Source organism: Cervus canadensis, chromosome X (genome assembly GCF_019320065.1).
Source record: "Cervus canadensis isolate Bull #8, Minnesota chromosome X, ASM1932006v1, whole genome shotgun sequence".
Lineage (NCBI taxonomy): Eukaryota > Metazoa > Chordata > Mammalia > Artiodactyla > Cervidae > Cervus > Cervus canadensis.
In genome coordinates, this window is record NC_057419.1 from 36,626,030 (window position 1) to 36,638,047 (window position 12,018).

General features: G+C 37.3%; 1 protein-coding gene across 5 annotated transcripts in view; it reads left to right on the forward strand.

The window, feature by feature from the left end:
- PHKA1 (phosphorylase kinase regulatory subunit alpha 1) overlaps window positions 1–12,018 on the forward strand; it is a 164,199-nt gene that overhangs the window by 124,463 nt on the left and 27,718 nt on the right. For 3 of the 5 annotated variants that reach the window (XM_043458195.1, XM_043458196.1, XM_043458197.1), the window contains exons 19-22: window positions 1,269–1,445; window positions 3,227–3,318; window positions 3,685–3,824; window positions 11,857–12,013. In XM_043458195.1, the coding sequence (XP_043314130.1) occupies window positions 1,269–1,445; window positions 3,227–3,318; window positions 3,685–3,824; window positions 11,857–12,013 (566 nt within the window). The remainder of the gene's footprint in view (window positions 1–1,268; window positions 1,446–3,226; window positions 3,319–3,684; window positions 3,825–11,856; window positions 12,014–12,018) is intronic. The other 2 variants (XM_043458198.1, XM_043458199.1) reach the window with 1 other exon arrangement.

Sequence of the window (12,018 nt, forward strand, 5' to 3'; positions counted from 1 at the left end):
GTTTTGAAAACCAAATATTTTGAAAATCATTATTTTGATCATATACTGGTATTGTTTGCTATTCCATAGGTAGTTGTAATTTACATCTGTAACACTCATTCTCTCAGATTACTTTCTTAAATATATCTCTTTAATGATATGTTTTATTAAGTTTGATATTATGCAGTCTTAGTCACTTTCTTCTGTCTGGGTTTACTCATTGGTGGCCTCACAGTGGACATGTCTATTGCTTGCCATCCCTATCATATTCTTCATAATCCTCCATTCAAGTGTCTAGATTGTAATCAAGGTTATAATATTTGTCATTAAGATGTCACTGAGTGTGAGGTCCACTCTTGCAGCTTTGCTAGTTCCCATTAGTCACTTCAGAGAACAGAAATACAACTGGAGAAATCCCCAAAGATGACCAAAATCCAGATGATGCATGACTGATATAGCAAACTTCATTATTGATCCAAACACTGGGCTTTTCCAACTATAAATGTTCATGTAAAATCCGAAATGTTAAACATCCACAGAATATGGGGTTTTTTTTGTTTCTATTATCCATAATCAGAGATAATGTTACAGAAGGTGTAGGGGAGAGGGAGAACCCCAGAGAATAAGGACCATATTTGTCTTCTTCACCACTGAAACCTCAGCACCTAGTACACCACCTGGTCCATTGTGGACAATAAATATTTGATTAATAAATGAAGGCAGTGACTAAAAAGACCAACATGTGTTCAGTAGTTCTTTTGGTACCAGTGCCACATGGAGATTGGTGGGGTTTTTCTGCTTTTTTAGCCATAGTAGCTGCCATTTGTGGAATCTGTTTTCAGCTAAGCTCCATGTTTAGTGGAAGATTTTTGCCCTTCTTCACAAGTTTCCTCATACCAGTGAGATTCAAAGGGCCCTGTTCTACTCCTCCTTCTCCTCCTCCTCCTCCTCCACTGCCACCACCATTACCATCACATACACATACATAAATCATGCAGTGCTCCACCTTGTCTATAATAAGCTCATACGATTTTCACAGGACCTAAAAGTAGCATTATCCCACCAAGGTTGAGGAATAGGTGGAGCCTGGTAAATGGCCATGGTTTCTGAATAGTAAAGATTGTAAAATGATCACAAACTTTTTTTTTTACCCCATGAGCTAAAACGACATGTTTCTGGTGCTGTAATGTGGGCACAGGAGCCAGTCATTCTGTTTGGTGGGGTAGATTGTGAAGTTACTAAAATATTTATTTATTTTTCTCTCCCTCCTCTCCCCACTAACCTTGCAGCTCACTCTGGTGATGAAGTTGCTCGTTATTTAGATCACCTTTTGGCACACACTGCTCCCCATCCTAAACTAGCCCCTACCTCACAGAAGGGAGGGCTAAATCGGTTCCGAACTGCTGTGCAAACAACCTGCGATTTAATGTCCTTGGTGACCAAGGCCAAGGAGCTGCATGTACAGAGTGAGTAATGCCATGACTCACTGGAGTCAGAAACAGGATGACGTGGAGCCCAGGATGGGGGTGGGGTGTTTATTACAGTGTAAGCAGGAACTAATAAAGTTCCTGCTTTATTTGTTCACTGCATCTCAAACAGCACCTAGAATATATTAGATGTTGAAATATTTGTGAAATTAATAATTGGGTATACTTTTACTATAGATAGGGCTTCCCTGATGGCTCAGATGGTAAAAAATCCACCTGCAATGGAGGTGAGCCCGGTTCAGTCCCTGGGCCAGGAAGATACCCTGGAGAAGGAAATGGCTACCCACTCCAGTGTTCTTGCCTGGAGAATCCATGGACAGCAGAGCCTGACAGGCTACAGTCCATGGGGTTGCAAAGAGTCAGACATGACTGAGTGACCAACACTCACTTTTTCACTTTTTGCTATAGTATAGTGCTAGGTAGTCTGGTTTATCCATTTATATAGAAGGAAGAGACAGAACAAGAGGTATGAAGCATATTCAGTTTTAACATCAAAGTATTAAAATGTGGAAAGAATTTTTTCATCCTTTGGAAAATTTACTAATTTGGAAGTAATTTTATTTAAAGAGAAAGCATTGCAGACTATTACAAGATAGTCTTGCAGTGAAAGGGAAATATTCTGCCTTAAGTAAGCTACATCTGGCTCCTTAGGCCAGCTGTAACTTATACAGTCAGTTGGTTCAGCAGTATAGAGCTGTTTGTCAACTACAGTATCATTCTTTGACAACTTTGTCATTCTTCTCCCCAAGATCACTACCCTTCCTCAGTAGTATCTGCAGTGGAGGATGTTTTTTCTAGTACACATTGCCAGAAGTAGTCATAGTTCCTAAGAGTGTTCAGTACCTGTATGGTAGCTGCATGTGAAGGAACAGAACGGCTCATTGGCCACACCTAGAGGACCTAAATGTTAACATTTCACAGATAACAAGAATGAGATGCATGCTTTTACTGTCTAAAATTTTATTGACCAGTACTAACCAAAATATTAAACTTGATCACTGGAGAATCATTTAACAATTAGAAAAGGGAAAAATTTAGCATATAGAGCATTTGTCTATGCTTCCTTGACAAAGGGCTTATGCAAAGACTTCAGCTTTATTAAGTTATACTTCTAGATTGTGAATTAGGAAACTTGAGCTTAATTCCCATCTCTGCTACTTACTTGCTTAAACAGTTATTTGGGCTCTGTATCTCTCTTTCTGTATCTGTAAAATGGCAAAAATGGCAAGAAAATCTCTCCTTAGAGGTTATGGTAAGTATTTCAACAATGAACTGTAAGTGAAAATCTTAAAATATCTCAAAGTTGGTCAGCCACTACATTTTTTTATTTCCTAGATAGGGTCATTCATTTATCTATTCTCAAGGAATTCTAACTCCTAGCTGCCAGATATTCTCCTAGGAGAATCTGGGAAATATAAAATGTAACTGGGTTCTTTCTGTTATATGTTTATTCTTTTAAAGTATCAGTAATAGCTCCATTGTGGTACTGATTACATTAATAGGATTTAACATCTTATATGTCCAGCTGATGCTATAATTCTAGATATTCTATTCAAAATATATTTATTAATTGATCAAATATCCATTGATTTATCTGACCTTCATGTATCTTTTCTTTGCAATTACCAAGAAAGGGTGAATTTCCCATTCTTGTTCCATAAGGAACTAACCCATATGTAACTTCATTGTTGAGGTCAACTGTGCATTTTTATTAATCTCTTAATTATCTAAGCTTTTCCATAAATGTCAACCTCTTGCAGATGTCCATATGTATCTACCTACAAAGATATTTCAGGCTTCCCGGCCTTCATTCAACTTACTTGATTCACCTCATCCCCAACAAGAGGACCAGGTAAATTTACACAGGAGATATTTCTATCACATTTTTTGCAAAACTACCATTCTTACAGAAAATTATAGAACTAGCCGTTATGGTTTCTACTAGTAACTAGTAGTAAGGGAAATGCCACCATGGTGAAGATATATGTCCTTTTTAGTTCACTTTGTAAATGAGTAAGTATTTCTAGTCAGACTTAAGAAACTAGATTGCTGTAGCATACATTCTGAAGGTCTCATTGTTTTTGCTTTACTTTTTGTCACAATTTAGGGAACTCTTATGGGAAAGTTTTAGAGGTGAAAAGATCAACACTCTAGGGCATTATTTAAGGTGAGCACTTGTGGAATTTTTTTTGTTTGTTTGTCTTTTCTCAAACTAAAGGTTCCCTCTGTTCGTGTAGAAATACATCTTCCTAGAGACCAGTCTGGGGAAGTGGACTTCAAAGCACTGGTTTTACAGTTAAAAGAGACCTCCAGCTTACAAGAGCAAGCTGATATCCTCTACATGCTGTATACTATGAAGTAAGTTGTGGAAATTATCAATCTACTTTCATGTTTGTGTAGAAAGGAATTATACTATAGTAAATATAGCACAACTTTGGAGTCTCACTGATGCGGATTTGAGTAGTTTTGCAACCTACCCACTGTATAACTTCAAAGTCTCAATTGTCCTCATTTTTGAAATTTAGATTATACCTACCTCATAGAATTGTTGTGAAGATTAAAACAAAATAAAATATCCTCAGTCTCTAATACAATGCTTGGTCCATAGTAAGTCACTAATCACAGAAGCCTCCATTATTTAGTAAAAATCTACAGGTAAATAAATTTGTAACTCAAAAGAAGTAAGAATATGGAGGCTTACAGGAAAATGAAACTAACATTAGTGTTTGCTCTGTGTCAGGCACCCTCTGCAAAGTACACCTTATCTAGATACCTCTAACTCAGTATCCCCAAATTGAACTCCATTCTCCTGTCCTCCCAGAACCCCCAACAAAATAACCTGTTCTTCCTCATTTATTCATGTTGTTGACACCCTGAAGAGGGAGGATTGACCCCCGCCCCCCCCCCCCAATTTGCTTTGGATATCGAGACTGATGATGCCACACACATACCAGAAGGGTATGAAATGTTTATTACCTACATAATGAAACTTTCTGGGGACAGAGGAATAGGCTATCAAGTTGACCCTTAAAAAGCAAGAATGAGGCTGGATTTGGAATTTTATTTTGATTAGGAGGTGCGGCTTGGATGAGGATTTGTTCTCAATGGCTCCAAAGAGATAACACTCAGACTTTCTTATCAATTTGCCCAGATGGAGGCTGGAAAGGAAAGGGGAGTTGTATGACTTGAAAGCAGTCAACAATCAAACATCAAAAATGGAGTCACTTCTATGACTTCTATGACTCCATTTTCTATGACTCCATTCTATGAGTCAATTCTCCATCTCTATTGTTGGAACTAACACTTACCTAAACATCAAGTTCTCTCCCCATATCCAGTTAATCATCAAGTCTGTCCAGTTTTATCTCTAAATATTTATCTTCTGCATCTCTACTGTTGCTATCTTCATTCAGGCCTTTTTCTTTCCCTAGGACTGTTGCTACAGTTTCCTAACAACTCTTTCTGCTTTGATCTAGTTCTCTTCCAACCCATCCTCAACCGAGGAGGGAGAGTAACTTTGATGATAGAAATGTTGAAACTTATACAAAAGTAGAAAGAATAGTGTGATGAATACTTTTAGACCTATCTCCCAACCTGAACAACTATAAACACATGATTAATCTTGTCCCATCTATATTCTCATTCCCTCTTCCTCCTGGATTATTTTGAAGAGGATACAAAACATTGTATCACTTTATCCCTAAATCAGTTCAGTTCAGTCACTCAGTCGTGTCTGACTCTGTGACACCATGGACTGCGGCATGCCAGGATTTCCTGTCCCAGAGCCTACTCAAACTCATGTCCATTGAGTCGGTGATACCATCCAACCATCTCATCCTCTGTCGTCCCCTTCTCCTCCCGCCTTCAACCTTTCTCAGCATCAGGGTCTTCCCAATGAGTCAGTTCTTCACATCAGGTAGCCAAAGTATTGGAGTTTCAGCTTCAGCGTCAGTCCTTCCACTGAATATTCAGGACTGATCTCCTTTAGGATGGACTGGTTGGATCTCCTTGCTGTCCAAGGGACTCTCAAGAGTCTTCTCCAACACCACAGTTCAAAAGCATCATTTCTTCAGTGCTCAGCTTTCTTTATAGTCCAACTCTCACATCCATACATGACTACTGGAAAAACCATAGCTTTGACTAGACGGACTTTTGTTGGCAAAGTAATGTCTCTGCTTTTTAATATGCTGTCCAGGTTGGTCAGAACTTTTCTTCCAAGGAGCGAGCATCTTTTAATTTCATGGCTGCAGTGACCATTTGCAGTGATTTTGGAGCCCAAAAAAATAAAATAAGTCACTGTTTCCATTGTTTCCCCATCTATTTGCCATGAAGTGATGGGACCAGTTGCCATGATCTTGGTTTTCTGAATGTTAAGCTTTAAGCCAACTTTTTCACTGTCCTCTTTCACTTTCATCAAGAAGCTGTTTAGTTCTTCTTCACTTTCTGCCATAAGGGTGGTGTCATCTACATATCTGAGGTTATTGGTATTTCTCCCAGCAATCTTGATTCCAGCTTGTGTTTCATCCAGTCCAGCATTTCTCATGATGTACTCTGCATAGAAGTTAAATAAGCAGGGTGACAAAATACAGCCTTGACATACTCTGTTCCTGATTTTTTATCCCTACACATTTCAGTATTATTCCTAAAAGATGTGAAAGTGAAAGTCTCTCAGTCATGTCTGACTCTTTGTAACCCCATGGACTATATAGTCATTGGAATTCTCCAGGCCAAAGTACTGGGAGTGGGTAGCCTTTAAGAATCTCTTTAAATGTAACCAGAGTGGAATTGCTGGTTCTAGACAAAATAGAGTAAATGCATTTCTCTCTGTTCCTCCTGCTAAGTACAGGAGGACATTATTTATAAAACAAATGTAACAAGATGTTGAGAGGTAGAAAAAAGAAGGCATATTGGCTAAGGACCTCAGGATTGAAGAGTGACAGGTGGTAACATCCCCGGGTTTTCTTTGTTTCCTCATTGGGTGCTGGAGAAGCCATCAGTCTAAAAAGGACAAGTGAGCACAGACAAAAGCCCTAAGGAAAACCCATTTTTCCCAGACAAAGGACCAGAGAAAAGGCACCCTAGCAAGACAGACATCTTTGAGACAGTACCACTTTATTCCACCCAAGCCCCAGAGAAAAATCTGTGGTGCTACTCCTGTCAACAAAGACTGAATGGGAAACCCAAACTTCTGCTCCACCTTCCTCACTGCCAGGGAGTGTCAAAGAAGGCTAGGTAAGGATCTGGGACTTTCAGCCTCTCTAGTTGATAATGAAGTCCCCTTGACCTGTCTGACTCCAGTGCCTATGCTGTTTCCATCAGATTAGAGTGTTTAATGAGTAAACAAGGAAGCTGAAAAGCCCATCAGCACCAAAGTTGAATTTTTACATACCCAATTTTATTAAAAATAGCCCAAACATATTTTAAGTCATTTAGGGCCTATCTGCTTTGCATCCTCCTCAGAATTCATCCTGCATCTGATAACAAGGGATAAACCCTGGGCCATGAGTATCCCAAACCACTGCTGCATTCAGAGCTTTCTAACCTAGAGACTCCTCATGGTGCTACTAAAGGTATATACCTAGACGTGTAACCCCCTCCTCCTCTCTTCTCTGGGAGTTTCCTTGCCCTCCTCCTGTTGTGGATGGTAGAACTTATGACTTACATAAGCCTCCTGACAGTCTGATGCTGTGAGGGACTACCCCTTTCATACACGCTATCCATGTACCAACTGTTAAAGCTTGTTATATGCTACTACCAAAACAACACATGGGAATTATTACTTTGATACCTTTGTTCCTTTCTTTTCTCCTTTAAGGTAAGGCACTCTGTTCACAAAGTATCAGCTGAGTACTTATGTGCCAGGCACAATACTAAATGCAGAGTAATGAAAAGATAGAGGTGAAAAGAGATAAGGTGTAAGGACAGAATGACTGTAGCTTGAATGAAAACTGATGATTCAGCAGGGTAGTTGGGATGGGCAAGCAAAGACTTGAAAAACTCCTGCTTTCCTATCAGGTCAGATGATCCATGGTTGACTGTCAACTTTTCTGCTGCCTACACATGAATTTTCTTCATCTAATCTGGTATATACTAACTTTACCATAACATCTGATTGAAACTTGTAATCTCCCTAAAACTAGGTAATATCAAACGTTTTGAGTAGATTGTATATGATATACTATGTGGCTTTTAATACACTTCGAATTCTGCCCAATATCCCTTTGTGAATTTGAGTAGAAACTAGGAGGTGGGATCTCCTATGGCTATTGACTAGTATTCCTTCTGTGAATTGTCGGTTCATAAACTTTGCTTTCTATTGGGTTATTTATATTTTTCTAATTGATAGCATATATTACTATTTTCTTCACTATATTTGTTGCAGATATTTTGTCCAAATAATTTGCTTTTTAACTTTGTTCATATGCCTTTCTCTGTGCAAAAATTTCATTTTATATAGTCAAATCTACAACAGTATTTTCTTTTTTGGTTTTTGGATTTCTTGTCATACATGGGGAGAATCTTCTTCCCTCCCAGAATTTAGAAATATTTTAAATGCCTTTAAGAATTTTTAAAAATTTAAGTTCTTGATCTACTTGGAATTTATCTTTATATATCTTCTTACTCAACATATCTAAAGTCAAATTCACTGTCTTTATCAGAAACATACTGCTGCCTGGCTCTTCATAGTATTATCGTTGTTTCAGTCACCCAGAAGTGAAATTGTGTCATCATCTTCAAGTCTTTCTCACCCCCTGCCTCTCCCTACATGACCACAACTATAGTTGGGAATCAGTGATCAAACCTATATCCTCTATACTATAACTTTCAACCTTTATCTACCATTGCTCCCCCATCAAGAGTGTGAATGCTCCCACCAAAACAGCCCATTGCTTATCATATCCAAAGCCTGTACATGACTACTTTCAGACCTTGGTTCATGTTTTTTCCTCTGTCTGGCCCACTCTTCTTTACCATGTCCCATCTCTCCTTGTTGGAATTCTAGCCATATATCAAGGCCTGAATTATCTGTCTTCTCCATGAAACTTTCTCTGATCTCTAGGAATAAAGAGGATCTTCCCTGCTTGTGAGATATCACAACACTTATTTTCATATTATTTATTTTCATTCTGACCATTACAAACTTAGAGAGAAAACTTGTAAAGATAATACAAAAAAGAATTTCTGGATATCCATCACTCATATCCCTCAGATGTTCACACTGAGCTTTAATATTTATCTCTGTCTTTCTTTTTCTCTCCCTCCCTCCCTCCCTCCATCCTTCCCTGTCTTCTTCATCATCATCTCATCATTGTCATCACCACACACATATTTTTTCTGAACCATTGATAATAAGTGCAAACACAACCCCTCTCTACCCCCAAATATTAATACTTCAGTATTTCCTAAAGACTAGGGATTCACTCGGAGAAGGCAATGGCACCCCACTCCAGTACTCTTGCCTGGAAAATCCCATGGACAGAGGAGCCTGGTAGGCTGCAGTCCATTGGCTCGCTAAGAGTCGGACACGACTGAGCGACTTCACTTTCCCTTTTCACTTGCATGCGTTGGAGAAGGAAATGGCAACCCACTCCAGTGTTCTTGCCTGGAGAATCCCAGGGACGGTGGAGCCTGGTGGGCTGCCGTCTATGGGGTCGCAAAGAGTTGGACACGACTGAAGCGACTTAGCAGCAGCAGCAGCAGCAACAGGGATTCACTTATATAAGCACAGTACAATTGCCAAAATCAGAAAATTAATGTTAAGATAATACCACTATCTAATGTACAGCTCTGTTGGTTGTCCAACAAATATCTGAGATTTGTTGGTTGTCCCAATAATGTCTTTATAGCAAAAGAAAATCTAAATGATGAATTTCATTTAGTTCTCATGTGTTCCTTGTCTCCTTTAATGTGGAACAGTTCCTAAGTCTTTATCTTAAATGTTATTGACTTTTTAAAATTTAAAACAATATAGATTTATTATCTTAGTCCCAGAGGTCAGAAGACTAACAATTATCCTTCAAGTTAAAATAAATAAATTTTTTCAAAAAGAATCTTGAGTTGGGGGAGATTATCCTGGTTGATCAAGATGGGCCTGATATAATCATGAGGGTCCTTATGAGAGAGGAGCTGATATGATGGTGGAAGCAGAGAAGAAAGAAAAGATGATATGGCTGTTGTTAACATTTTTAAATGATACAGACCATTTATTTTGCAGAATGTCCCTAAAGTTTGGTTTATCTGATGTTTCTTCATAATTAAATTTAGTTTATACATTTTAGGCAAGAATACTACTGAACTGGGGCTTCCTAGGTGGCTCAGTGGTAAAGAATCCTCCTGCCAGTGCAGGAGACAAGGAGATGTGGGTATATCATTTACAATAATCTTCTATTTAGTAGACAGACTTTTTCTTGACAGTTTCTGTCTCTGTGCAAAAACTTTTACTTTGAGGTAGTCTTATTTGCTTATTTATCCACACTTGAATAGGAGATGGCGACAGGGGAAGGGATGGTGGGATCAATTGGGAGATTGAGGTTGATATATATACACTACTATGTATAAAAGACATAACTATTGAGAACCTAATGTATAGCTCAGGAAACTCCTAAATGGGAAGGAAATGCAAAAGACAGGAGATTATATATATGTACACACACACATACACACATATAGCTGATTCACTTTGCTATACAACAAAAACTAACACAGCATTGTAAAGCAACTATTCTATAATAAAAATTAATTTTTTTTAAAAAAATTGCTAAGACCAGTGTCAAAAGAGCATACTGTCTATGTTTTCTTCTTCTAGAATTTTTATGGTTTCATGTCTTACATTTAAGTCTTTAATCCATTTTGAGTTTATTTTTGTATATGGTATGGGAAAGTAATACAGTTTGATTCTCTTGCATGTATTAGTAGCTGTCCAGTTTTCCCAGCACCATTTGTTAAAGAGACTGTATTTTCCCAGTGTATATTCTTATCTCCTTTATTGAACATTTATTGATTGTATAAGTGTGAATTTATTTCTGGGGTCTCTACTCTGTTCCATTGGTCTGTGTGTCTGCTTTTGTGCCAGTACCATACTTCTTTGAAGAGTATAGCTTTATAGTATAGTCCAAAGACAGGGAGCATGATTCCCCCAGCTTTTTCTTTTTAAAATTATTTTGGCCATTCAGTGTCTTTAGTATTTCCATACAAATTTTAGGATTATTTGTTCTAGTTCTGTGAAAAATGCCATTGGTATTTTGATAAGGATTGCATTGAACCTATAGATTGCCTTGGGTAGTGTGGTGACATTAGCAATATTAATTCTTCCAATCCATGAACACAGTATATCTTTTCATTTGTTTCTGTCACCTTCAATTTCTTTCATCAGTGTCTTATAGTTTTCCAAGTACAGGTCTTTTATCTCCTTACTTAGATTTATTTTTATTTTATTCTTTTGATATGATTTTAAATGAGATTGATCTTAATTTCTCTTTCTGATATTTTATTGTCAGTTTGTAGAAATGCAGTAGATTTATGTATATTAATTTTGTATCCTGCAACTTTACTGAATTCATTGATGAGTTCTAGTAGCTTTTTAGTGGAATTCTTTATATATTAGAGAAATTGGCCTATGAATTGGAAATATTTTTTTTTCTCAGTTTGTAATTTGTTCTATGACTTTTCTTATAGTGGTTTTTGCGATGAGTTTTCTGTATTTATATAAATACATATTTATGTGTGATATATAAATGTATCAACCTTTCTTTTATGGCTTCTGGTATAAAGTACACAATTTAAAAGTCCTTTTGCTTCTAAAATAATAAAGTAGTTCTCCCCTATCTCATTTAGTACTTTAATATTTAAATTTGATACATTTGGAATTTTGGTGTACAGTGCGAGGCATGAATTCAACTTGTTCCCCTAAATAATCTACCTTTTATCATATATTAAATTCCCAATTTTATACCACTCTATATATCTTTTGTGGTATTTTACAGTTGACTTGCATTATATAAATTTTTACAGCAATAGTGTATATGATGTATATCTTTTAAAAATAAGCAAATTTTTTTTCTTCATTACTTCCCTAAGTGTACCATACTTTCTGAACTTACAGTAGTTATATTAAATCTTTGACTTTCATTTCAGCTTCTTTGAAGCCCATTGAGAGGGTAAAAGAATGCATTTTGTCAAAACACAACTGAAACTAAGACTTATTCTTATCTAGATATTTGGCTTTCAGTACTGACTATTAAAATAGTTTTATAAGAATTCACAGTAAATAACATTCATTTCCTAATGAGAAAGACCTATCAAAAACAGGCACACTCAATATAACACAAATGAAAGATTGTTGCCTGTAGCTTTATTTATAATTAATGTAGGCCTGCCTTTAACATTTCAGAGGACCTGACTGGGACACTGGATTGTATGATGAAGGGAGCACAACAGTCAGAGAGCTGCTGACTGAGCTATATGGCAAAGTTGGAGAAATTCGTCACTGGGGCCTGATCAGATACATCTCTGGAATCTTAAGGAAGAAGGTGGAAGCACTCGATGAGGTACT